This window comes from Pyrgilauda ruficollis, unplaced genomic scaffold, assembly GCF_017590135.1.
Source record: "Pyrgilauda ruficollis isolate IOZ18807 unplaced genomic scaffold, ASM1759013v1 scaffold10, whole genome shotgun sequence".
NCBI lineage: Eukaryota > Metazoa > Chordata > Aves > Passeriformes > Passeridae > Pyrgilauda > Pyrgilauda ruficollis.
The window spans coordinates 7189015-7215948 of NW_024508101.1; the positions used below are offsets into that span (position 1 = coordinate 7189015).

Consider the following 26934-nt stretch of genomic DNA (forward strand, 5'->3'; position numbering starts at 1 on the left):
CATTGTGGAGAAGTGAGCTAGAGGTCAGATAAAGGACACTTGGAAAAAGCCATCCCTTTGCCTGAGTATAAAATCTTTACCCAATCCTGTGTATAAGATCGTATAAGGCTGTCCTTTCTCTGTACATCAGATCTTAATGTCTCCTGTCTGTTAGCTCTCAGCCAAAGGATGCACTCTACTTGCTCTCCTCCTCGATTTTTTTACTTACTCCTTTGCACCGAGCTCTGGAGGGGACACCCCGACCCTGCTGTCACTCGGAGACCCCCTCTGTGTCCTCAGAGCTCTCCCTCTCTGGTTTTCTATTTGTGCAGCGTTTTCTCTCACCTCCGTGAAAGGAGCTTCCTTTGGTAACCCCACGCTCGGGGGGGCGGGGGGCGAGACGGGGCGACTTTTCTTTTTCTCTAATGTCATATATCACGCATAACTGGGGGGCTGTGCGGTCCACTTGCTCATTAATCCTGCATATCTGTTCTTGTTTCTCTCTTTTCTCTCCTTGTTGCTTTCTCTCTTTCATATAGAGAATCAAAAGGACGCAGGTGAACAATTGTATATGCATTATAAATTGTTAGGACTGTTGAGTTATATTTATTTTGTTTTCTATTTTCATAGCTCCTTAAGATATGTACTCCTTCAGGCTGAAAATGGAGATGCATTGATACTTAAGGAGTTAATTTGTGCTGTCTACATAATCTCCTTTTCCTCCTTTCATAGAATAGAGTGTAGATTAAAAATACCCTGTAGAGATGTAGTGCCTTCTTAGAAGACAGTTGTAGAGGAGAATCTAGTCTGTAAAGAGAAGGTTTCTTGTTTTTCAAAAGAACTGCAGCTCATTTTGGGTGAAAAAATGTTGGTGATTTGGCCATTAATTTTCCACACCTAACAAGCACATTTATAAGTAAACTAACGTTCATTTTTGGTTTTCATACCTTCTGTTTTCTGCCCTGATGGGAGGACTGGGTTTTTCTTTATTTCTTTATTTCTATTTATTTGTTAATGTGTAACAAACAATCTGGTGGGACAGAAGTCGTGTTTGTCTCTCGTTTATAACCTGTGGTGACATGTAACAAGGCAAAGGCTCAGCTCAAGTGCACATCCCTGCAAAAGGGATGGTGGAGCTCTGCAGCCCCTCTTCTCGTTTCTGTTGTATCCCAGAGTCCTAGTTCCAAAGTCCTTGAAGCTTGAACTGTTCATTTCTTTTTGTGAGTAGATTGTTCTGTTTTGTGGGGAAAAAAGAAGGGATCTGGTTGATTTCAACTCTGTTTGCACAGGGAAATTGCTTTAGAAGAGCAGTACAAGAGGCTGGGCCAGGTTCTGGCTTCCTCAGACCTCCTCAGCTCAGCTTTGGCCCATAATCTATTGCCTCCTAGTAAAATGAATTGTAAATAATAAGCAATATTTAGAAAATAAAGACTAATTTTTTCTTACATTTATGAAAGGTGCAAATAAACAAAAGTAGATAGAACAGTCCCAATTATTACCACTAACTGTAAAAATTAGAGTGAGCACAGACTGTCGTGCATTAAGCACAATAACTGCATGGAGCATCGTGCTTGCTGCAACAACCTGTCACGTGCCTGCAGTTTAGAATTTCAGAATGACATTCCTATGGCCCAGCTTGTTTAAAAATAACCTGTTTCTTCCCAATGCTTGGAGCAAGTGAAAGGGCACAGAGAGTTGTGACTCCACTGCTTTGTGCCCACAAATCTCCCTTGGTTTTAAATAAAAAATTTTCAGGCAAGGTCAGCAGGACTCACTTGAAACTGGTTCTTCAGCTTAAGTGAAGTCAAAAGTGACTGGGGTTTGGCCTGACTTTTTTATTTTGCCAGAAGCAAGAATAAAAATAAGATGCTGAAACAACTTCTTAAACACACAAGTGTTACCCTTTGGTTCTCCTTTCTCCTGACAAGTGTGCAGTCTCTTGCCTTGCATTAAAATATTGAAATAGAACATTAAGCAGGAAACTGTGCTAATAAAATTTAAAATAAATTACTTTAATTATTAATCAGACAAAGCTACAGACACTCAGATTAAGAATTGTAACCTTTTAATAAATGTTTATTTATGTAGGTCAGAAATAATAATTATTTTAGAAAAGAATAACTTCTCCATCCCTTATGCACAGGGATCCCATGAACACAAGTGCCACTTTGCACCTCTGGGGTTGGGTACAGGCAGCTTCAGAGGTGGTGCCAGCCTAGACAGAGTTGTTAGTTTGACAATTGATTGTGTTTGGTGTAAGACTGGAGGTGGGGGGGAGTTCAGTTTTCAGGCTGAGTAATTCTTATATTGCAATTTAGGGTCAGTCTCTGTAAGGAGAGGTTTCTCGTGGTAGTGCTGAGCTGGTGCACAGAGATGAGCAGTGAAGGAGACAGGTCTCACCTCAGTGCTTGGTGCCAGCGTGTGGGTGGCAGAGCAGTGGGACATCTCATGGAAAGTACCTGGAGAGCCGAGGGACCTACTGAAGTCCTATTGCTCTGTCCCCAAGGCAAATTGAGCAATCCAAGAATACCAGGTCTCTGCTTGTCCAGCAGCTGCTCCATCCCCTGTGCAGGGAAGGAGCCTCCCAGGGCACCACACCTGACCGTGCTGCACAGCTGGCACACGCTGTCCTCCCTGGATGGGCTCCTGGGGAAGCTCAACCTCACTTGAAAACACACCCAGTGGTGATGCCAGGTGGCTGTGAAGCTGGAACCCGGTCAGTTCAGGGGTCAGTGCTGCCCACGGGGCACCGAGGGGCAGCTGCAGTGCCTGAACAGAGGCAGACATCTCTCAGGTGCCTGTGTCAGGCTGGGGACCCGGGAGCACCCATAGGAGAGGGACGGAGCACGGCAGCTTGGGCTGCATCAGCCCGAGCTGGCACCAGCCATGGAGCATCTTGATGGTACACTCGCCCCAGCAGGCGTGGAAGGCGTCCTGCCCCGGGGAAGCGGGTGCAGGAGAGCTTGGTCTCAGACTAGAGCAGCACAGCAGGTTGTTAAGAAGCAGTGGCATTTTCCAAGGCACTCGTACTGGCCCATGTCACAGTCCCATGCTCACTTTACGTCACTCGCCTTCCCTATTTCTGGATCTCAGCCTGGGAAGCTCTGTGCACATATCTGTAACTCAGCTGAGGAGCTGAGCTGCCTGTCAATTGACCAGGTCCAAGGCAAGGAGAGGTCCTGTGTGGTCTGTCAGCCCAACCCCTGCTGGGCAATCACTGCAGCATTTGTGATAAATCACAAAGCTTAAAAAGAAAATAAAATTGCATCGTTTGAGTGAATAAAAATGTAAAATATATGAAAATATCCATCTTTGTGTGCAGGAGTGGGGGCTGAAATCATTAATAAATTCTATACTTTCACTCAGGCATGACTATAACCTGTATCTATGTGTGCTGAAATGCTGCTTTATTTGTTTCATTCCTTGAAGTGGCATTGGGCTGTGTTTAACAAAGAATCATTACGCAGCTTTCAAGATTTCCTCTTAACCTTTTGAAGGCAGTGTCTAAACCAGTACAAAGTTATTGCAAGAGCTTCAGAAATCCAGAGATCTGCATTTTGACATTATGTTTCTACGAGTCTCCCACCAGCTGCGGGAGCAACTTGCTGCCTGGGGCACGAGACACAATTCAGATAGGCACAAATTCTTCATAGGCTCAATAATCATTAGAAAATCAGGAGAGCAGTTCTCTCTTCAGTATGTTGAGGTTTTGAGGTGAATTGGCATCCCTTTCTGAATTTTAAAAAAAGAAATTTTATGATTTTTTTCTTTCCTTTAAAATAAAACATCTTATTTTGAGAGAAAAAATGCCATCACTGAAATCCCTTTCAGATACACGCAAATTAATTTAATGAGTATAACAAAAGGCTGCCCTGCCTTGTCCTTGGGCTAAGTCGATTATGCTTTATAGTTGTCTTGAGAACAGCAGCTTTTTGTATAATTTTGATGATTGGCTCGCAAATGAATGCACTTGGATGCTAAAGCCTTTGGCAAGGGTCATATATTTTTAATTATTATGAAGAAATCATTGAATCAGTGACTACGTTTCTAAAAAATATGAAAAGTCATATTCTTCTCCCATTGCAAGTGTAATTCTTAATTTTGCTGATGTTTTAGTAACCCATGTAGCAGAAGGTAAAAATACATAGTTTGAAAATTTTCCAGTCACACAAAATTAATTGTGTGCAATATCTATACCCAATGTAGCACAGATTTATAAATATACCCATTACTGCAGGTTGAAGCTCATTGCAAGGACAAACCCCAAATTTTCAAGTTATTTGATCTTCTGCAAGTATTTTATTTGCCAGTATGATGCAGAAGCATAAAAACCTTTAGAAGAAGTTTCTCCAGGAAAGCACTTTGTCAGGCAGTAAGAATTTGCTCCTGGCTCTGATTTTGGTGATGAAGGTGTTTAAATCTTACTCATCTGACACTCATGAGCAGCAAGTACAAGAGCATTTCTGATACTAAACTGGCTGTAGTGAGGGATCAGAGAGGAAAAAGACATGGAAAAAAGAAAAGCCAAAGTGAAACAAAACCTGCCACACGCTGCAGCTGATCACTAGCAAGTGCCTTAAAACCCATGCAGCCTCTCACGTCTCCCTTGCTCTGAGCAGGAGTTGAGCCACCTCTGAAAGGGACCTCACATGTCATCTTTGAGACCTGGACCTGGAGAAGTATGTGAGCTCTAGTGCCTCATAATGCATGGCTGTCACAACCCCATTTCTATTTACATTTACAGAGGAAATTAATCCCTTTCCTTAGCCAGACCTTAATATTTTAAATTTTCTTGCAATAAAGAGACAACAAAGAAAAGCATGAGTTGGGGCTCATGGGTGTTCAGTGCCCACAGGAATAGAGAGAACTCTTCCCCTCCTTCACCTCCAGGTGGTTCTGCAGCCGTCATGCAAGAGCCTTGAATTTGGGTCTGAAAAACTGAAATGTGTGAAAAGAGCTGAACATTCGTGCAGATTGGGCCAGATCAGAATTATATCAAGAGTTTGTTGCTTAGCCTGCTCCAGTGCCTTGTGGGAGCTTGTTTCCAAGAGCGGGTGGTGGTGGGGGGATGCCAGGAGCAGGGTAAGGTGCTGGAGGGGTCTCTCACAGGCCCCCCAGAGAAGTGAGAGCCACCCTGGGGCACTGTGCTGACAACTGCACAGCGGGAGCCTCCTCCAAGCTGTTCTGTACGCGCTGCACCAGCGACTCGTGAAGATGCTGCTGCATCTCTTGCCTTTTCCTCCTCCTCTTTCTCTATTAATGACTTTTCCCTAGGACAGAAAACACTTGTGCTAATCAGGCCCGTTCAACACTCTGGAGTCTGGATGTCTGTGAAGCCTAGGAGCTATTTTTGGATGGGTAGCTGTTAGGGATGCAGGGGCTGGACTCCACTTTTAAGGATGCTTGAGGGCTGCAGTGCTGACGTGTGCAATGGGGTGAAACTCAGATTCCTTTCACCTTGGCTTTGGCACTCTTAGGAAGAGCTCTCTGTCTTTGACACCCCCAACTTTGCCACCCAACAGACTCCCCTGGGTGGTGAGGGGTTCCCACCCTGTGGTTGTCAGACATGGGTGGGAGAAGATGTGCAATTCCCTCTCCCCACCATCCCTTCCCATCCAGAGACCTTGACACAGACTGCTCTCCATAGCAAATGGCAGTAAAATACTCTTCCTACATTTGCATGTCAAGCTGAGGAGCTATCAGTGAGTAGCCAAATTGAATTCTTGCTTATGTTTTAAAGCAGAGTGAAAGTCATTAGGCCAATGCCCAAAAAGCAGTTATTTTTGTCACTTGAGGCTCAGTGGTTTGTTTCTGGGGACAAAGTCACCCTTGGTAAATGTTGAACAAAGATCAGGATTACTCCAGAGGTGAATGGATAGATTCGCTTTTCCTGTTGTAAGAAAACAAGGAAAAGAAAGAAAGCCAGTAGCTTGAATATGAGAGTCTGAATTAATCATTACACAGCCTAAAGGACTAAAAATGTGTGTGTGCGTGTGCATGTGTGTGCATGTGTGTGCATTGTGTGTGGTTTTATGTATGTATGTGTGTGTATCTATCCCTGTGTATGGAGAGGGGCACTAACCTAACTCACACTCCTTAATGGTTTACTCGAATATTCTTTATTATACTTTGATAAGTGTTGTAGTTCTGTGAGAAATAAAAGCAATCAGAAATCTCCTTTGCACAAGCCAACTGATTTTTTTTTTCCCTCACTGGAAAATGCAAGCAAAATGGCAAGGACTTTTGGCAATAGAATGTCCAGATAAATATGCCAGATTCCTTGCAAATGGCATGATTAAAAATAGTCACAATGCTGCTAAAAACTGTTATTAAAAGGAATAGAAACTATTGTGTTAATATATTCACAGCATATAATTTATTCTCTGAGTGTACGTAAAAGGAAAGGCTATTTTCTTTGAATTTTTCCTATGCTGATATTGTAAACTATATGACAGATGGGTCAAGTCCTGATTGCAGTATTCTAACATTTGGAATAGCAAGTAACATATTTGATAGAGCTGGCAAGTTTTTATATATGATTCAACCCAGAATATAAAAGCCACTAGAATTCCAAGTTGAAAATAATTAAATGAGCTGGAAACGATCAGGAACCACACATTTTTAAGTGACAGATTTTTTTACATGTTTAAATTGCACAAGAATATTTTATAGCTCCCTTTAACCAACAGTGACGTTTAATTCTAAAATGTGTAATTGATATTTGCAAAGCAATTAATTCCTATGGCTCATTATTCTATTGCTAAACGTGCCTAAGCATTGGGGAGCTGACTTCAAGTTGTGTTTTTTAGTTCACCTTTTCTGAATTCCAGAGTTTTAACTGAATTAACCCATCTCAGTCTCCTCGTGTGACTGTGTGAAGTGTGGTTTCATACTTGCATTGAATTTTTGGCTTTCTGATTGCTCGGTGCTGTAGGACGTTGGAATCTGCTGACTTCTAGAATATGTGTTGTCAAATGGTGTCATTACCGTGTAATACCCCAAATACCGATAAGCAAAAACCCAGCAGCTTATTCCATTTGTATTTGATCATTTCTGCTTATGTTCCTTTTGAAATTTCCATCTTTTTGTCACTGTTTATGAAGTCATTTGTCTCTTTACTTTTGGCGTCTCTCTCTCTCCGTCATGCACAACCAGCCCGTCCGCCCAAGCCCAAGCCGCCGGCTGGGCCACCATCATCTCCTCAAACGCAGACTAACATGATAGATCATATGCTCAAAGGCATGGCCAAACAGCCGCCAAGTACTGTAATAGTCTTCCTTTCTTTTATTCAGTGGTTTCCTAGTCTAGCAGCCGCTCGTGTAGCAGTAGAAAGCTAGTCCTCATATGCAGCTTTATACATACAAAACACCTAGTGCGACGTGGTAGGTTTTAGAGATTTAGAGGTAGCATTTATTTCAAAATGTCCACATTTTTTTGTCTAGCAATGTCTGACATATGCAACATTTTCAAATATCAACGTCAGCACAAAATAACATTGTTGTTGCATAACATTTTGCATGGAAACTATAAATATGTATGAGCTTTACATGATGTTGGATGAAATGTTTGATAAGTATATCGTATACGTTTCATGTAACTGTCAGTGCTCCAGCTATCTTAGCAGAATATTCTGATGTATAGTAACTTAACCAGGGAAATATTTAAAATAAGAAGGAAAAAAATTAAGATTGACATCTGCTGGCTGCCAAAGTTATATAAGCATCAATATTTTCTTTAAAGACAGCATCTTTGAGCAGTTGTTCTTATTAACACTTTTGTCTTTTAGTTATATTTGAGAGCAGATCAATGTTGCAAATGAGAATGGGCCTGATGCTGCACTGATCAATGGAAAAGCTTCCCCTTGGCTTTGGAGGTGCAGAAACAACCAGATCTTGCTGAGGGACTTGTCTTTGGGCTCCTTTTGCAAAAGGAAGTGGTTTCTACTTCTTGTATCCATTGAGGTGCTGGATAGCATAGGACAAAGACTGAGGAGTTTGCCAGGAGCTCTCCAATTTCAGTATTTGTTCAGTAAATTATATTAAAGGGAACTTTGATTTTTTTGTTTGTTTGTTTGTTTCCAATGATACAAGAAACAGCAGCAAAACTGGAGAAGAAACACCCAAGGCCCTTATCTGTGCCATGAATCAGTAAAACTGTAGAGTTCATTTGCATGGTGCTTTACCATCCCTCAGCCAAGCTGAACCCCTACAGGGCCAGACTCCAGCTTGCTGAGCTCCTCCAAAAACCAGCCACATTTGGGACTGTCCTGAAACATATGGCTTTCCTTTTCATGGGAACTGTGTAACCTGTAAACAGGTATTCAGGGAAAACTAGCAGCTGGCAAGACTTTGAGGGGGAGAATGAAGTCCTGAGCCTTCAGCAAGGCAGGGATTTCTCCCTGGGTGACCCAGTCAAGCAGAACAGGCCACCTTGTGCAACCTCAAGCTTCCGTCCCACCAGTAAACAAGACCAAAACACTAGGAAAAAAACAGGGTGTGTGGAAGGCTGGAGCGAGATGCCCTGTGAGTACTTGGCCAGTTGGCATATGGATCCCAAGGGAGCAGGACTCCCACCCCACTCCTGCTCCAAACAACCATCACAGGGAGACTTTGCACACCCCAGCTGCCCTTTGGTAGCATGGAGAGGCCAAAATACCTATGGGTGCAGAGGTATGGACTGGCTGTATAGTGAAATGCCTCTCTTTGCCCTTGCTACTCAGAAGAGCTGGGCTGGGACCTGGGTGTGAGCCAGAGAGACATGTCTGTGGTCAGCTCTGCAGAAGCTGTCGTTCAGGGAAATTGTAGCTATTTTCTTTTCCTCTACATTATTTCTAGTGAAATGCTCTAAATGTTCTGTATTGTTAGCACCTCATATTTTTAATGTGTTATTAATAATATAAACTACCTGGAAGAATATAATTTAATTATTTTTTAGAGTTTTCAGAAAACACTGCAAAATAACTCAATGTAGGTAAACACCAAGCTCCAGGATTTAAACTCTTTGGTTTGTTTTGCGGGGTTTTTGTTTTAAAGTTGTGTCTCTTTTCCCATATAAATCTTACCCATGAGCGTGGGATTTACCACTTTTCACTCCCTCCAGCATGCATAACTCCTGACCCTTGTGGAGTTAAATCCTGGAGCAAGACAGACCTGCGAGTTTTGCTTTTTAAATTGCTCGAGTCTGACAATTTATTACAAGTGCAGACAGATTTGTTTGAATTGATTTTCTTGAAAGAATTTTTAAATAATATAGATATGATTCCTATAATAGCATCATCTAGATCAAAGGATACATATTGTTCATACATTAGTGGCCAGATGCTGTCTTTAGGGAATGTGATGTTCTTATTTGAGCTAATAAAGTGCCACCATAAAGCAAACCAACTCTGGCAGTATTGTGAAATTTGGAGCTGGAGCACTGTATTTTCATAGTATAATAACGAATGTGGCTTTCTGGTTTGCTCAGTACTAATTATATAAGCATTTAACATATGCATGAAAAGATCTTTAAAGCTGCAGAATATTATAAGGTTTTTTTTAACCTCTAAAATAACTCACTGTTCGTCTAGCTTTTCACCCTGCCTTCCTTTTAACTTGAGTTCTTGTACTACAGAGAATGTAGGCCGGTTAGTCACACCAGCTAAAAAGTTAGAAGATACAATACGTCTGGCAGAGCTGGTAATTGAAGTCCTACAGCAAAACGAAGAGCACCATGCAGAGGTGAGCAGCGTCCCCGGCGAGGTCGTGTCCCTCCAAGTCTTCCACAGGATCCGGTGGGAGCTTTCTATATTTGTGTGATGTCTTCCTAACTGGTGCTGGGTTATCTTTTTTAAAAGCTGAAAGTACACTCAAGTACGATGAAGGCAAGGTACACTTTAGGAGGAATGTGTTTTCAGAGGGGAGGGAGGGCTAAAGGATGAATTAACTGAGTTGTGCTCTCCTCGACGTCAGCCTGCAGCCTTTCTGGCAGTGCCAATCTGGCCAAAATATTCACCACCAACTACCTGCAAGAGCAAGCCTGTCCACTTTCCAGAAAGGTTGTATTTTCAAATCATGACCTGTATGTGTGTGCCTCCAGCTAGCATGAGTGGGGTCCCTGCCGCAGCTGCAGCTCCTGCTGTCCGGAGGGGAGCAAAGAAAACTGCAACAAAACAGAAAAATTCTCCTTTCTGCCCCTTTCTGAGAATTCAGGTTGTTTCCACGGGTCTTCCTGGGCTCCTCCAGTACATGATTAACTCACCTGGTTTCCTGTTGGCCTCTTCTGCCTTGGCTTATTCGTAATACCTCAATTACTAGTCACAGAGGTTAGGATGAACTGTACTCTGTTACTCATTGTCTGGGTTATCTGAGGCCTAATACAACCACTCTTAGATCTTTGAAGCACCTTAACAGAAAGATTTGTGTATTAAAACCACTGAAACCATGTCATAGTCAAATATACACCAGAAAATCGTGAGGCTTGGTCCTGGAAACACTTGGTCCCACAGGCAGCTGGCATGGCTGGCTGTAGTCCTGCTCTCAGCACGTCAGGACATTTCTCCCTGAGCAGGTGAAGTTGCATACCCATGTAAGTATTTGCAGGATTGAGCCCTGAGTTCTCTGTAAATCTGGTGCTCTTGAATACGTATTGAAAAGTTAATAATTTTGAAATTTGGAGTGAATGGTTATTGCTTATTACTGTAGGTATTGTTGCACTCTTTCACTATTTTCTATTTTCCTTCCCATCGATATATATATATATAGATATACTCACAATATTTTGCATTAAGAGCATTTGATTAATAATTTCAGAATCACCTAAAAATCATTCCAGTGTGTATTAAATATGCAGTATAGTTTTATTTATTGATAATACACAGCAATCCACAAAACCCAACTAACGCCTGATTACATATTTAAATTTCCTCCCTGTTTTTCTACTGTTCATTCAATCTTGGATGATCCTGGCAGGGGAAAGAGGTATGTGACTAAACCGAACGAAACGAGTCACTCCTGTCATATTCCGTGCATGCCCTCTCAGTGCCATGTTTCCCACTGGGATTTTACCCTGGTTGCCCTCGCTTCCGTAACTTTGACCGAGGAATGTAACAGCGACTTTGGGTCGGCTGCTTGCAGAGCTGGTGGCCTGACACAGGAGGGTAGATGTGGCATAGCAGTCCAGTCCATGCATGCAGCAATGGGTATATTTTACGAGCGCTGCAGTTACATCCCAACACAACCCTACCTGCCTGGACTCGCTCCTCAGCCTGTTGTTACCTGTCGTTTGCATTCACCCCACCTCTAGTACACTGTGGTGGAGATGGACTAAGTACTACACGAGTGCCTAGAATGGTAGTGGTCTTCCTCTGGTTTTGTCTGTATGTGCCTTGTACTGGATATACAGTATTTATATGTAGAGAGAGAATATATGGGGTGAAGAGTGAAATAAATCTCCTTTTTACTAAAGCAAGGGGTGCTTGAGAGCACTATGCTTGTGCAAAAACTGTTTTATTCCACTCCTCACCAGCACAGGCTGGATGTACAACCAGCTGGGAAGGAGCTGTTTTTTAAAACACAGCTTATTTTGAAAAGAGGAAGCAGTTGCAGGACCAGTCACACTCAGCCAGCCATGCTGCCAAGATCCTCACATGATGAGGAAGGCTCAGAACTGTTCTCCAGCATCTTTTGTGTCACAAGGTTTTGATTAGAGACAGAAGGTTAATGCCAAGACAGATAGGAGGCATCCCCGTCCCTTGTTCTGAACGGTGACTTGGAAGGATGAAATCCATCTCTCTCCAGAAGCCCAGCACACTTTGAATCCCTGTCCTGAGGGTGGCTGTGGCATTTCAGCAGTGCACAGGCAGTTGGCCAGCTCTCTGCACACTTTGAATTGCACCCAGGGAAGAGAGAGAAGAGGCTGGGTGGTTTACCACTGATTTTTATTATGTGTTGTAGCCACATTATACTGTCACTGTGCAATGAGCATTGCTGAGGTATTACACTTTATTTTTTCCCCCTCCATATAATTCCAGGTCACTTTTTTTTATATGTTGTCACTCACCTGGAGAAGGCTTGACCTGTGAGGTGTGACTCCTTGGTCTACTTCAGTCATTCAGTAGAAAATTAAGTTGCACTGCTTACTGAAGAAATGCCTTACTTTACTAAAAAACAACAGTTTTTGCAATTAACACATGCCCCTTTTTTCCCTGTGTGGACATCCAGGCAGACTCCCTAATGAGAATGTAGATAATAACACTCAGAGCATGTACAAAAATCATTACAAGAGGAGTGTCATATCTAGTCAGTTGGGTTTGTCTTACCCATGAGAAGGAAGCAACGCAGCACAGGCAGAAATAGCAGAATCTGTGTGCCTATGTGTGTAATGTGGGAGCGGGAGGTCTCTGGCATTGTATCATCTCTCCCATCAGATGTCTCCTAGCTCCCTTTCCCTTCCTCTGGATGACTGATGGCAAATGCCAGAGGCAATGCCATTCACCTGCTTTTAAATTTGTGTTTTCTCTCTCTATGTATACATATGTGTATATGTATATATGTATCTTAACTCCTTGAGGTCATACATATATACATGTGTATCCATGTGTAAAATATACAATAATAGGTGTGTTTGGCTAGAAAGCACACTTTTTCCCTCCCTTTACATTATTATTTAAGCAAAGCAGGTAAGTAGATGGTAAATAAATGAAATGTTACCATCTTGAAGAAGGTTTTCTAAGTATGGTGTTACCAATGCTGCTTACAGAAATTAGGGAGGAGGTTGAGGATCCTGACATAAGTTTGAGAATTACAGAGTTAAAATTTGACTTTTCAAGCAAAAGGAAAACTGTTAGTGGTTTGGGCATAATTTTTTTCCACCAATGATCACATGCTTTTCTTTTTTTAAAATAGCTCTTTTTTTTCCTTTTTCGTGAAAGCAGGTTCTTATTACAGGACTCTGAAGTGTTTATACTGGGATTTGTTACAGAAGACATTCTTTGCCTTCCCCTCTTTTCCCTTCCCCCCAAATGCCGGTTGCCATCACAGGGGTCACTCCATGCCCGCAGAGCCGGGGGCAGTGTCGGGTGGGTGCCAGCATGGCAGGCTCTGGGCAGCAGAGACACAGCCAGAGAAACCACATCAGAGCAAGGACAACCCTGCAGCCTCCCCGAAAACCACAGCCAGGCCTTGCTAATAAAAGAACCCTGCGCAGCCCCGCTGCTCAGCAGCGCTGCTTTCCCACCCACCTCTGTGAGCAGGTTGGAGCAGGCATCAGGAGCACACCTGCTTCTTGATAGTTTTACTTCTTCTGTGGTCTCTCAGCAGTTTGATGCCTCCCAGCATGGCACTCACTAGCATCCAGCCCTGTGCCTGGCTAGACACCAGCACCAAATGTGGAGAAGCGCTGAAGAGCACTGCCCCACACCTCAGCCCCACACAGGCTCCCTCGCCTTGGTTTTGGCTTTCCCAGAGTGATGACTCTGCGGACACCCAGGGCCACTGTCACCACTGCCACTGCACCCCTGAGCATCCCCAGGCAGGAGATGCTACAGCAGAGCTGGGCAGCTCTCTCCACGGGCCTGGAGCTGAGGACAGTCTGCAGACAAAGGACTCTGCTGCAGCCACTTTGTCCCATGCCATGACCACTGGGACACTCACCTGCTGGTGCTGCTGCTTCAGGCACGGGCAGACACTGAAGCTGTGCCTTCATCTTCACCCTCATTACAGGGCAGGCTCAATCCTAAGATTAGTTTGGGGGTCATGTGGTTATTTTGGTTATTTGGTTTACATCTTGGATGTGGTCTGGGAAGAAAATGCCGAGTGCAGTGCCCAATCTATCCATGCCTTCACATCAATTTTGTATTCACTCATGGAATAATAGCAGGGCAGTGTCAGTTTGCTTTATATTTTAAAGGACTGAAGGAGTTGCAATAGTTCCAAAGACCCCTGCCACTATCACTGGCAGCTGAGTAGTTGAGCCAAAACAGGAAAAAATATGGCAGTAACCTGTTTTGGAGGTGCTGTTCCCTCTCCACGGCTAGGTGAACCAGTAGCTGGAGTTGTACTGTGCACATCAGTGCAGTTCTTCATCAGTAAATCAAAACTGAACCCTGAGAGAGTGAAAGCCCATTCTGCTTATTCATGTCTGCTAAAACATGCAAAAAATGCCCCTCCCTGACTGGCAATTCCTCTTCAAACTGATTCCTCCATTCCCAATGTCTTCCGTTTCATCTCCGCTCTTATGCCTAACTAGAGGTTTCTTTTTCTTGCCAAGTGCCATAAAGCTGTTCCTTAGCTCCTTTAAGTCACTGAGTAATTTTCTATCACTTCAAAATGACAGCACATGGTCCTATGGACAGCTCTTCTCATATTGCATGTTCCCAGGCAGAAGTGACTACTGAACACGCATGCATGCATTTGCAGCATTCACATCTGAGCCATGTATGATGTGAATGTCACCTCAGAGAGCCCGCACAGCGAATTTTAAGGACCCATGTGCATGAGAATGAGTTACCTCACTGATATTTTTTGGTTTTCAAGTTTAGATATATGTTTTTCCTGCCTCTGTGAAAATATAGGCTTGCCGTAGATATTTTTTTTTACCTTGGCATGTTGATAGTAGAGCTTTGTAATGGGTTCCTAATCAGTAGCATCATGAAGGTGGTAGTGTGTTAGATAACCATGTAAAATGAACAGTGCTGTAATAACTTTAACTGGTGATGTTTGAAATATATTGAAAACAGGGTGTGAATGATTTAGGACAGATTTTAATGTCTCAGGCTTCTAGTTTTTCAAGACAAATGCAAGTACTGAATCCAAGTAGAATTTAAGCTGTTGAAAAACACATCAGAAAACCCATAAACACAGTGAAGAAACTCCCAAATTTCTGTACTTTAGAAATAAGAATTAGTTGATTTTTTTTCCTGATAATTAGCGTCATTAATGAAGTAATTTATTGTAAATTGAACAGATGAAACTTTCTCTGCTGCATTACAGCTGCATGCCCTTACAGTGGAGCTCTGAAGAGACCCTCTACAAGAAACTTTGTGTTAGAACAGCAGTGCCTAATTCTGTGATTAGCACTGCCCATGCAGGCTAGCACTCCAAAGCACTGTTCTCTTTACAATAAAGGTAGTTTCCATGAGATGCACTTTTGTTTGTTTTTATTTTTTAAGATATGTGGCCTAACACCTTTCCCTGTGCTTTATTTAGAACTAACACACATCTTTATTATCTTTTTCTGCCAACTCTGAAGGCGTTTGCTTGGTGGTCAGACCTAATGGTTGAGCACGCGGAGACCTTCCTGTCCCTGTTTGCAGTGGATATGGACGCAGCCTTAGAGGTGCAGCCCCCAGACACCTGGGACAGCTTCCCGCTCTTTCAGCTCATTAACGATTCCCTCCGTAGTGACTGTATGTATTCTGCATTCTGATCATTTCCTTTGCAGTGGGCAGCTCAGGTTACTGATAATGCTTTCAGCCTCTCCTTGCTGCACAGAGAACTGAGATGGGTAGAGATTTACAAACTCGTAACCAGTTTGATTTTATTCCATTGCTACTAGAAAAAAGCACACCCATTAAATCACTGCAGTCAAAGGTGGGAAGTTGAATTTTATTTTGCTTCACCTTCTCAAGTCTCTTGGTAATGGCTGCCTGATAAGCAGGGAATTAAGTACTCTATATCTGTCATTAAATGTCTGTATTTTTTAATATATGTGTACTGCATTTATTTAGCATGGAGTAAGCTAGTCCTTGCTTTAAGATTTTATCGAAGGGAGGAAAATTAAAATGGAAGCAGGAGTAGTTCAGAAGAATAGTGCTTTGTGAAATAAGACAATTCTCTGATGCACTTGGGCCCATGCTTTCAAAACTCATGTGTGGATTTGACACTTTCCTGGGTAGTCCAACCCTCCCTGGGGAGCTGGTGGCAAAATTGGCATTGTCTTAGCTAGGTCCTAGACCAGGACCCCAGCTAGCTTTCTAAAACTATGTGAAAAAAGCCAGGGACTCATCCTCAGGAAGCAAGTTCCAGCATCATGGTGCTGAGCAACCAAAGAATAAATTATTCTCCCACTTGCTAAAGCCATAATGTTTGCCATGCTGTTTCTTACACTGGTTTTATTCACAGGAAGTGATAATGTATTTGTAAGTTTTACATTAATGGAAAAGAAGGTTCATTGTCTATTTGTTTGGAGTAAGAAGTCATTCCTGCTGTCTGTGTCATGAACTCTGGCTCCTGTTATGTTCTTGAAGTTTTCCTGTTCACTGACAAATTCATTGTTTGATGAAGTGCCACACTGTGGTTTGTTACAGAGGTTGTAGTAACAGTAGTGTCTTACTATACTTTTATTTATCTATTCTAGATAATTTGTGCAATGGAAAATTCCACAAACACCTCCAAGACCTGTTTGCTCCACTTGTTGTTAGATATGTCGATCTGATGGAGTCCTCAATTGCACAGTCAATTCACAGGGGCTTTGAGCGGGAGTCATGGGAGCCAGTAAAGTAAGGAAACCTCCTTTGATACAATCGGAATTTGGGTGCAAATGGATGGAGATTCATATAGAGGTGAATTAGCAAACGTTAGACTAGACATGCAGAAAATGCTTTAAACTTTCTAGTTTAATGTTATAAATAGGAGGCCTGATCTCTTCAGGATTTTCAGGTTAATGAGGGAAATGGTATTGGCTTTTTGAAATGCATCACTGCCTCAGTTTGAACCATGTGCCTTTGAACAGGGAAGCATGAAAATGGGAAAACCTTCTTAACTGCCATGGCTTTTTGGAACCCATTCTAAAAGGCCTTTTCCAATGCTGCTTTTGAACTCACATAGCTCCTTTTCAGAACAAAAAAATCTCGCTTCACTGTGTTCAGTTCCAGCCCTATAACCCCTGTGAGTCATTGCTGTATTTATTCTCAACACTCATTTTTTCCACCCACCCTGTGGGGGGGATAGTGCAGTGTGTGCCACTGGCATCAGCCCCATGGCTGGTGGCTGCACATGTCCCCATGTCCAGGGCAGCTCTGCCAGTCCCAGCTCCTCTGCCTGTAGGATTAGATGTGCAGAAACCAAAGTGAGACATGGGCAAGATAACTCAAGCATGATAATTTCTTACATTTGGAAAGCTAGGAGTTTACCAGCAAGAAATTGGGAGCCTGAGAAAAACCCAAATTGAACTCAAGAGCTGGTGAATGATAAAAATGTGACATGTGCTTTGGATTACTGTTGTTATTTCACAGGTTTTGAAGCATTGCTGAACCCTGTCATGCTTGCTCTATAAAGCCAAGTCAGATCCTACAAAGGGAAATAGCTGACTTTTCCTTCTAATAAAGATACTAAAAGAGAAAAATGGACCTTTTGCAAGCAACATGAGTCTGGCAGTGCGTGAGACCAAGAACTGGGACCAGGTGACCTCTGGAGAGACTCTTTTCCTTGCTTTTTCTGTCATTCTCTAGGGAAAGTGAAATGGCACCGCACTCTCAGAGGTTGCTGTATAAAAGAACGTGTGGTCTTTCAGGGCTTTTCACACCAAATATGTTCCGTTTACAAGGAAAAGAGATTTTGTTCAGCAGCCAGCCTCCCATATGCAACCTGGAGTCTGAGTACCCAGGTTTTTTCCTTTCTTTCTTGTGCATCCTCAGCATCCGTAAGGATTCTGCCTGCCAAATCTCGGGCTTTTTCTTGACACCTGATCATCCCCTCTGTTTTGAGTGGGGTTAAGTGGCTGGCATTCAGGAGACTCTCTCACTTTCCATTTGCTGTCTTTGGTCTGCAGGCTAACAGGATTAAAGATCCTAAAAAATCTTGTTTCAAATAAGCAGATGTGACCCAGAAAACATACAAGAAATAGATCTTTCGAGTAGGAGAATGCCATTTTTACAGCCACTCCTTCAAGCAGAATTGCACTTCGAAGTTAGCATTAACTTCAGTTTCAGAGCTCTGCTTTGGTAAAAAATATGTATTTCCTTGTCTGTTATGAAACAGAGGCAGTTAACTCTGTGTACCTGTCCACCTGGGTCAAGCACTCAATAAACAAATCATTCTGCTTTTTTTTTCTTTTATCAGAAGCTGTCATCTTTTTGCTTTTTAATGACTTCAAGGAGTTAACTATAGATGTCCATAAGTACTTGGATGTGCTACTTGCCTGTCAAAATGCTTTGTCCCTGGGTATGCCAGCATCTATCATTTCCAAGTTATCTGATAGTTATAAAAGATCTTTTCTTAGTTCTCTTGTGATGGTTATTCCCTTCTGGAGTTCCAGTTACAGTGTGCTTTGAGCATTGCATCTCCAAGCAAAAGCTCAGGATGGACTCTTTCTCTTACAGACTTGAGTATTTAAAAGATTTCTTCCAGCAGGAAAGTGGGTGCTTTCCACGAGAAGCTTCTGTCCATCTGGTGCAAAGATGCACCATGGGTTTTTTTTCACGTGTTGATATTTTGTTCTTATGTCTCGCACACAAAAGTGTGAGTTGCAAACGCTGGCTCAACGTGATGTGGCCCGGTGAAGGGAGGCACCAGTGAGTGCCAGAGGGTGGCACATACAGTGCAAAGGAAAAGAGGAGTGTCATTCCTAGGATCTTATGACATTTTTCATGTGCTGTTCAGAACTAAATGTTAAGGCATCTTCATCTTTGCCTCCTGGGCAGACCACCTGCTCCTCTTTGTCTGATCGACAGGGAACTTGCAGAAAAATTCAGGTTAGAGACTTATTCTGTTTGACTTGCCCTCCTGTATCTACTCTCTTCTCACCCCACATGTCCATACTGTAGCACAGTTGAATTTGTGGCCATGGATTCTCAAATAGTTTGGAGCAACCAATTCCCAACCAAATTGTGACCTTCTATTGACACCTCTCCAGCAGAGCTTTTTTGGAAATCAAGAACACTGCAGAATGTTCTTCCACAGTTTTCCTGTGCTTTGGACATAGACCTTCAAGTCAGCCAGCAAAGACAGATCATCAGAGCTGGCCGTTCCACCAAGCTTGTTGTTGTCCTGGATCTCTACAGTGCATTATGAGAAGGAAATTTCATTATCTCTTGTTAACCAAGAAATTATTCCACAACACAGAATCTTTTGAAAGGGTTTCTCTGTATTTGTGTTTGCAGTCAAGGCTGAAATATGTAGCCCTCCATAACCTGACCAGATGGCAGTTTGCAAGCATGTATTTCTTCTATTTTCATTGCTGAATACTCTGCACCTTATGCTCTGAGGAGTTAGGTATAGAAATCACAGTGAGAGAGATACTGTTAAGTATTGAAAAAAATGGTGGGGGGAAAGCATGGACGTTATGTGCTCATGAGGGCTCTGTAATCTGCCTCTGCAGAGCTGCTGAATTTGCAGGGGGTCCGTGCCCTATAGCTAGAGCAGCTGGTGCGCTTGTATGAATCCACGCAGAGAAATGTGGAACACTTGTCCTTCGCACAGTCATCCAAGTATGCAGGATGCAGAGTAGGTCTGTTCTCTGGTGAGTTGAGAGGTCTTGGAAAAGTAGGGTTTGCAATGGGTTTTTTTCATGCTAGCTTCTCGGAGAGTGCTGATTTATCTCGCAGCCAGCTGACACGTATGTGTGTGTGTCTCTGTGTGTGTGTCTGTGTTGAAAGATCTTTTTGAGCAAATGCTAAGCTCATGCAATGACAACCAATTTCAATGGCTTGACTAGAACATTACTCATTGACCCAGGGCTCTCTCTACCGCTCTGTAGTCCTGGCTTTAGCATCTATTAATTGCTCACTAACCCTTTGCAAACTATTTATAAAATGTATCATTAATATAAATGTCAGAACTCAAACAATATGATTATACTAATCATTTTATAAGGTTGTACAACTACAGAATGATAGTGAAAAATGTTTCCCCTTAAAAGAAGCACCGCTGTAGTGAAAGTGAGTATTTTTGTTACTATTCTGGGTGTCAGTCACAGGAAGAGCACAGATTTGACTGCCTACTTCACTATCAAGCTCTTTGCTTCACATCAAGGCTTTTGTGAAAAGATTTGCTCCTGAGCATTTGCTCAGCCTCGACAGTGAGGTTGCAAGTGTTTATAGTGATGGAAGAGACAGGCATTTGTGTCTTCCATCACTAAATCATTCCAGGCATCCTGTAGGAACTGAGCATTTAGGTGTGGTCAAGGGTCTCATTCAGCTCTATTCTGAACTCAGGAGACAGCTCAGTAAAAATACTGTGATTTTTCTGCCCTCCTTTCACTGCTAGGGCAGCTCTACAGGAGCAGCCGCGGTGCAGCTGGACGTGTTCCATCCGGTGCTGCGGCGCAATGTGAGCACTGGGAGGTTGTGCAGGGCTACACTGCCAGCCTGCTTGCACTGACAATTTCCCAGCAGACAGTCCAGGTGAGGGCATTTCCACAGCTCACACACACAAACAGGGCTGAAGCAGAAGACACCAGGAAAACAAGCAGTGCAGCTCCAGAGTGTCTCTCATCAAACGTATCGGGATCCAGTCCTGAAGCTGAGTCGTCTTAAATCAGACAGCCCTCATCTTGTTGATGCAAATGCCCACATTCCCTGCCTGATGGCTGAGGTTATATTTAGCCATCTATATTAAATAGGCATGGCTGGCTTCTAGAAACAGTTTCTCATCTTGGACCTGTAGTTTTATGGTCTGAACAATTGCAGGCTTCATGGAACATTTGTTGGTAATATTAATCATTTTTTGGAGGTCTCATTGCAACTGTTAGTCAGATAATTAGATCAGCTGAACCTGAAAAACTGTGCATGTCAATTCAGGAGAATATTTTTTTACATTAGTTACTGTATGTTAAGATAATATACTCCATTATTTTGCTGTTTTGTTTTGTTTTAAAAGTACTAACTTATTCTTGTAACATATTCTTGCATCAGCAAAATAATGTGTTGTATAAAAGAAATATGTTTCCGTGTGAATATAGTATACTGTTTACTCTAGAAGTCATATTTTATTAATACAGTGTTTTTATTAATATAACACTGTCACTTCTTGAATTTTAATATTAAAACCAAAGGTCCTCTGATTTATGTATTTACCATCTGGCTAAGTTATTTAAGTTGCTGTTCCTTATACATTTATATGTTGTCCACCTCTTGCTATTTCTTTATTTATTCCATATCAGTATCTAACCACATGCACTGCCATTTCTGAAGATTTAACACTCTCTCAATCACTATGTAGTCTATGTCTCATTCAATAGTCATATCATCTTAGCAGCAGATACAGTATGAATGGAAACAATGGACAGCTTTGTGACAGTAGTTAATTCTCCTGTTTGCCTGAAAAAGAGAACACACAGATAGCAGGAACTTAAACCTACTAAGAATCACAGAAATAATTAGAAATCAGAGCATAGTCAGGGTTTTTTTTCACTAGGAAAACCTTTGATTTGTGATTTTCCTCACAAGCAAGGGATTTTATTCACAAAGAATGAAGTCTGTTCCCTAACATTCACCAGCAATGACAAGCTGAGCTCTCGCAGAGATGTGGTTCACATCGTCTCTTGCATTAGGAAACATTTATTCAGGCAGCTCAATTCCATTACTTTGGGGGTTGATATATAAAACTTGCAGTAAGAAATGAAGTGCTAAATATGTCTCAGGGAAGTTACTAATATTTTAATATGCCTTGAAAGACATAGTGTATAATTTGATAGTTTCACAGGAATCCGGATAATGTAAAGTCTGTAAAGTTACTCGTTTAATCCAGGGAAATGGGAGAGACCTCCAAAGGTGCAATATCCTGATGAAGTCTCAGAGCAAGTTTGGATGCTGAAGCAGTGCCTGTGTGCATCAATAGAAAAGCTTTCAGTAGCTTCAGCAGTGCAGGGTGAAGCTGAAACCCTGAATTTCTAATTCCATTTTCACAGAGTCCAAGTAACAATCTGGTAAAACCAGTGTCAAAGCATCTGGTTTTGTTCCTCACATGGGACTGTTAAGACCACCTGTGGATTGTGTACCAGAGGGTCAGACAGTATTCCTGGGAGAGGGCAGAAATGAGGCATTTTTCTGAAACTGGCCTCTCTTCTGAGAGCCAGGTAATATGTGAGTTGGGTAATTGAGTTCTGTGTTTTGCCGATTCCCAGATCTCCTGATGTTTTCATTTTGCATGTAGAATATAACTGTGATAAGATTCTCATTAAACCAGAATTAGACCAATTAAAACATCTAGAGACCTAGTACAATGAAATATATCAGGGTGGATTCCAAACTTTGGGCATGCAGTGCTGTTATATGCACCTTGTTCCAGGAGAGAATCTTGCATTAAATCAATACAGCTGTCCACTTTTTAAAGATCTCTATTAGCATAACAGTTACACGTCTGAAAATACTGACTGAAGTCATGATGCCCAAGTACACATGCTTCATATTAACCTTTGAATATCTTAATCACCTCATGGCCCACTGCCAGCCATGAAGCAGTCACATACTAGTCCTGGATTCATTTACAAAGTGCAGTTTCTGCACAGTGCACAAATAGCGGGGATCGGCAATCCTTTGTTTTGCACCCAGGAATTCAAGAGAGGATCAGGACACAGTCTTCACAGAGGAAGAACCTTGTAGTTCCCTGTTTCATCACTCCAGATTAGCCCATTTTTATTTGTGGAGGGTCTAAGACAGAGAGTTTTTGCAGCAAAATTGCAACTCCATTGAACTTGGTGGTGAGAAAAATTCTTATGGCTGGAATTCCAGACTCTCTCTTTATTATTTCATAGTCCCTTAGCAGAACTTGTAGTTTAGCACTTCCATTGAGCCTGTGTGTGTAAGAACTGAGACTCTTCCTTAAAAGAGATTTTTTTGGAAGAAAAGCTGCTCTCTGCACTTTGAAATGGTATCAGAACTTGAAGGTGCAGTTATTTTCACAGGTGTTTAAGTTCTCGGTCAACTTTTCCCTTTGCAATTCTTCTTTTCATTCTGGTTTGCTCCTTTTTTTTAAGGAATTTGAATTTTATAGGAGATGAAAACACAGTACATTTAAGCTTTCATACTCATGCTTCTTTCTGAAATGTTTTGCTTTAGTTTTTTAACTGTCCTCATGCTGTGAACTTTGCAGATTTGTTTCTGAGTGTCATGTGCTTCTGCTACATCGGCATTGTCACTGTTATGGTATTTTTTCTTTCTGTCTGTTTCTTCCACAGGAGTTTAACAAGTAATCTGCCCAATGTGAATCTACCAAATGTGAATCTCCCTAAAGTACCAAATCTACCAGTTAACATCCCACTAGGCATCCCACAAATGCCTAGCTTTTCTGCACCGTCATGGATGGCTGCTATTTATGATTCTGAGTGTGTATTCAGTTCAAATTAGATCTCATTTAAATTTAAAGTAATCTTGGCATGGATATGTATTGTTTGTTTCTGTGCATTACATAAAACTTTAAAGAGTGATACAGTTAATTAGATGTTTTCTGAATGAGACACTAGTGAATTTCTGGCATGTGTATTTTGAGGGTTTTTTTGTATAAACCTTGAAAATTTGTCTCAACTCCCACTGAGAGTTTGAGCAAGTATCTTGCTTTACAAAATAGCTGTCAACAATGGGGTATGGTCTGAATAAGATACAAACCACAGAACTCACAATGTGACATTATGTGTCTCAGCAAAGAGTTTTGTCCAAAAGAGAAGATAAACCAATTTCAATGCCAGTCAACCAATTTCTGTGGACCAGATGTAGATCTAAAAATGAATTTTGTTTAATGCAAGCTCTGCATTTCCCAGATAATTTTTTTTTTCTTGACTTTGGTGAAGCAGTCTAAAAAAGAGGAGCACCCTGTAACAGTTTTTATTCGTGTTAGGGGATGCCCCAGAGAGCAATTAAAGCTCCATAACCTTCATTACTGCCCAAATAATGCCATGACCAACTAAAGAAAGAGATTTTCAATGTGAGTTTTAGATTATGGCTTGGAAAATAGTGTCAAAGCAGTTGCTCTGTAGGAGCCTTGAGCTCTGTGCTCCCAGCTTCCTGCCTGTGTCCCAGGGTGTGTGTGTGAAGCTCGGGGGGAACATACCACAAATCCTCAGCACAGATTAGGCAAGTTCTCTTATAGGAGATTTCTCACTGAGCAGTTTGGAGGGTAGTACCCAGTGGGCTCAACCTAAATCTCATCATTTGAGGTAGCTCGTCTCCAAAGATGTCCTATCATGGGAACTGTTATTTGTCCATTTTCCTTCTAAAGTCCTAGAGAGTTATTTAGGGCTGGCATAGGGTGGTCTCAGCCTGCACTGTGGTGCTTTTCCTCTATCCTCACACTTAATAGATAAAACTGAAGAACTGACCCCAGAATCTCCTGTTCACTTTTGCTGAAACACCCTCAATTACATCTACACCTGGAGTCCACCAGAACGCCTCTGCCATTAGTCTGGCACAGGCAGGATTGCAGAGCACTGGTAATGAATGAAAGTAAAGAAAACACTGATGTGAGATCTTTTTAAATAGATTTAAAACCTTTTAAAATATTAGCATGGTTGTTTATGTTTCAAAGCCATACAACTCATATTCATGCTAAGATAGTTATTTTAAAGGCTAGCTTAGGCAGTTGTCTGTAAAGAATACTTGAAAGTTTTAATCTTGCTCTGTGCATGCTTTGTGGTATTGCCCTTGAAAAGATAAGAATCATGTAATGACAGAAAATTGGATAATCCCTCTGAAAATGCTTGAGCATCAATGGCATATTGCAAGCTGCCGGCGTGATTAGAGTAATTGTGGTGCTCACAAGCAAAATACAAATAAGTGCATTTTGGAAATGAATATACTATATTGTTTACTTGGATGGAGCCCTAATCAAAAGTGAGAGAGAATAATTCTTCAAAAATTTTGAAACCAAATGGATGTCATAATATTGCTGTAGTAAATACCAATTATTGTATTTGTACACATTAAATCACTTAAAATGTAAATCAATGCAGTTCCAAAACTGGGTTTAGACTGTTAAAGCTTGCTTACACCCAAGCACAGGTTTGAACTAAAAACTCTTGGTAGATGAATATGTGAGATTGTTGTCCAAATTGGTCCCCTGGCAAAAGCAAATGCCTGATTCTTTATCTTTTCATCTCCCTGGTTCCCTTTTACTCACCCTTCCCCTCCATCAAGGACATGTTACCTGTTGCTTAGTGTCAGATACGTTTCTCCTACAACCAAGACTATTCATTCTTTATCTTGTTGACTCTGCTAGCCCAGGCTCCCTCAGGATCCCTCTGGCATGTTGGGACTACAGTTCTCACCCGGGACTAGCCCTGTTTGCATTAGTTCCCAGCTCCTCTAGCATTAACTCAATGCAGCTGGCATCTGTCACAATAGAAACACCCTCCCTCATCTGTTTCTATAGATGATGTCAGCACAAGTGGTAATGCATGGTGTGTTAAATATCTTATAAATTACTGTGTTAGCATTAGTGGTATGCGAGGAGGGGGTTGAAACTCTTGAAGCTTCCTTGGTAATTGTTCTGGAAAAAAAAAAAAAGTGAGGGAGAAGAAGAGAGGGAGAGAAAACGGTTATAGATGCATAAATTTCTGTGCACAAACAGAGTGCAATCCAGTCCTGTATTTTTATTCTGTAAGTGGAGGTTTGAGATATAATTATACTGTGAAAAGAGCTGGTGTAGCTACACACTGCAGGACTAAAGACTTCCATCTGGGCAGGGGTGTGGGTACAAGAATATATGCTTGGGAAAGAAATTGAGAATTTTGTGGCAGACCAAAGTTGTTGCAAAATAAATTTTTAAAAATGTAAATTTGTTGTCCTGTAATTGCCTTTGCAAAGAAAAAGGTGCAGCAGTAAATCCTGCCGAAACTCCTGGATATGAGATGTACCCTTAGCTCAATTGACTTACCCCAATTTTTTTTCAGCTGTTCAAGAGATAAAGTGTGTCCTCGCTCACCACTTGTTAGCACTGTCCCTTACCTGGAAATGGGGCCACACTGGGGGACAAGGCAAACTCAAGATATAATTTGGAGGGGGGAGAATTGCATGAAACCCTAAATCTTAATAACTACATACAGCCTAGTATGGCAGTTATTATTGATCAAGGATTTTCTCCCACAATTCCTGGCCTTAATTCTTAATAATCACATACTTTAATGTGGTTATTAACTAAGGCTGATTTTTACCATACACACGTTCTTCCCGTTAATGTGTGTAACTCATGATGTTGTCTTACTCATCTGGTCTGGAAAGTTTTGTGGGTGATGACAGCAAGGTAGATTAGGCAACTGTATGGTAAAACTCAAAATCCTGATGGTGGAGATGGCCAACGTTGTCCTGTGTATGAAACTGCTGTCTGCCTTACACTTGTTTCAGGAATGGTCTCCACATCAGGTTGCCAAGACCCTGATGCCACTTCTGACTTTTGTTCTCATTTTGCCCTGCCAGCAATGGATCAGGCACCTCAGAAGATATGTTCTGGAAACTTGATGCCCTACAGACCTTCATTCGGGATTTGCACTGGCCTGAGGAGGAGTTTGGGAAGCACTTGGAGCAGCGCTTGAAGCTCATGGCGAGTGACATGATCGAGTCCTGTGTGAAAAGGTGGGTGCCCATGAGGGAGCCTGGCACATTTCTCACAAGATCTCACAGGATGCAAAGCTATTCCACCTTAAAACTGGAATTCACCCCATTGCTGTGAATTGTGGACTCTCCCAAGCAGGCACTTACTTGTCTGTTGAGACTGAGTGCTTATTCACAATAAGGCAATAAATCACTCATTTTTCTGGGCTTTGTAGATAATTACTTATTTTCAGTGCCGCATGTGAGGTCAGATCTTTGTAAATGCAGGTTGGTGTGATGATGCTGACTGCTGAAGGCATGGCCATAAGAAAGATCCCAGTACCCACCTAAAAACACTCTGGTATGAAAAAAAAAAAAAAAAAAAACAAAAAAGCAAGAAAAAATTATTTAAAAAGTGGGATAGTGTGTTGCTTGGCACACAGGATTCACGTCTGCCGTTGATTGGAAAAGCTGTTGTATCATCAGCTACATTATAGCATAGTTACCTGCAGATCTTC

At 41.9% G+C, this 26934-nt stretch overlaps 1 protein-coding gene across 6 annotated transcripts in view; it reads left to right on the forward strand.

The window, feature by feature from the left end:
* CADPS (calcium dependent secretion activator) overlaps nucleotides 1-26934 on the forward strand; it is a 204619-nt gene that overhangs the window by 139041 nt on the left and 38644 nt on the right. For 3 of the 6 annotated variants that reach the window (XM_041465232.1, XM_041465251.1, XM_041465269.1), the window contains 4 exons: nucleotides 9592-9698; nucleotides 15208-15364; nucleotides 16315-16456; nucleotides 26303-26458. In XM_041465232.1, the coding sequence (XP_041321166.1) occupies nucleotides 9592-9698; nucleotides 15208-15364; nucleotides 16315-16456; nucleotides 26303-26458 (562 nt within the window). Of the gene's footprint in view, nucleotides 1-518; nucleotides 537-3155; nucleotides 3163-9577; nucleotides 9720-10928; nucleotides 10938-15207; nucleotides 15365-16314; nucleotides 16457-23073; nucleotides 23221-26302; nucleotides 26459-26934 lie in introns of all 6 variants that reach the window. The other 3 variants (XM_041465241.1, XM_041465224.1, XM_041465260.1) reach the window with 3 other exon arrangements.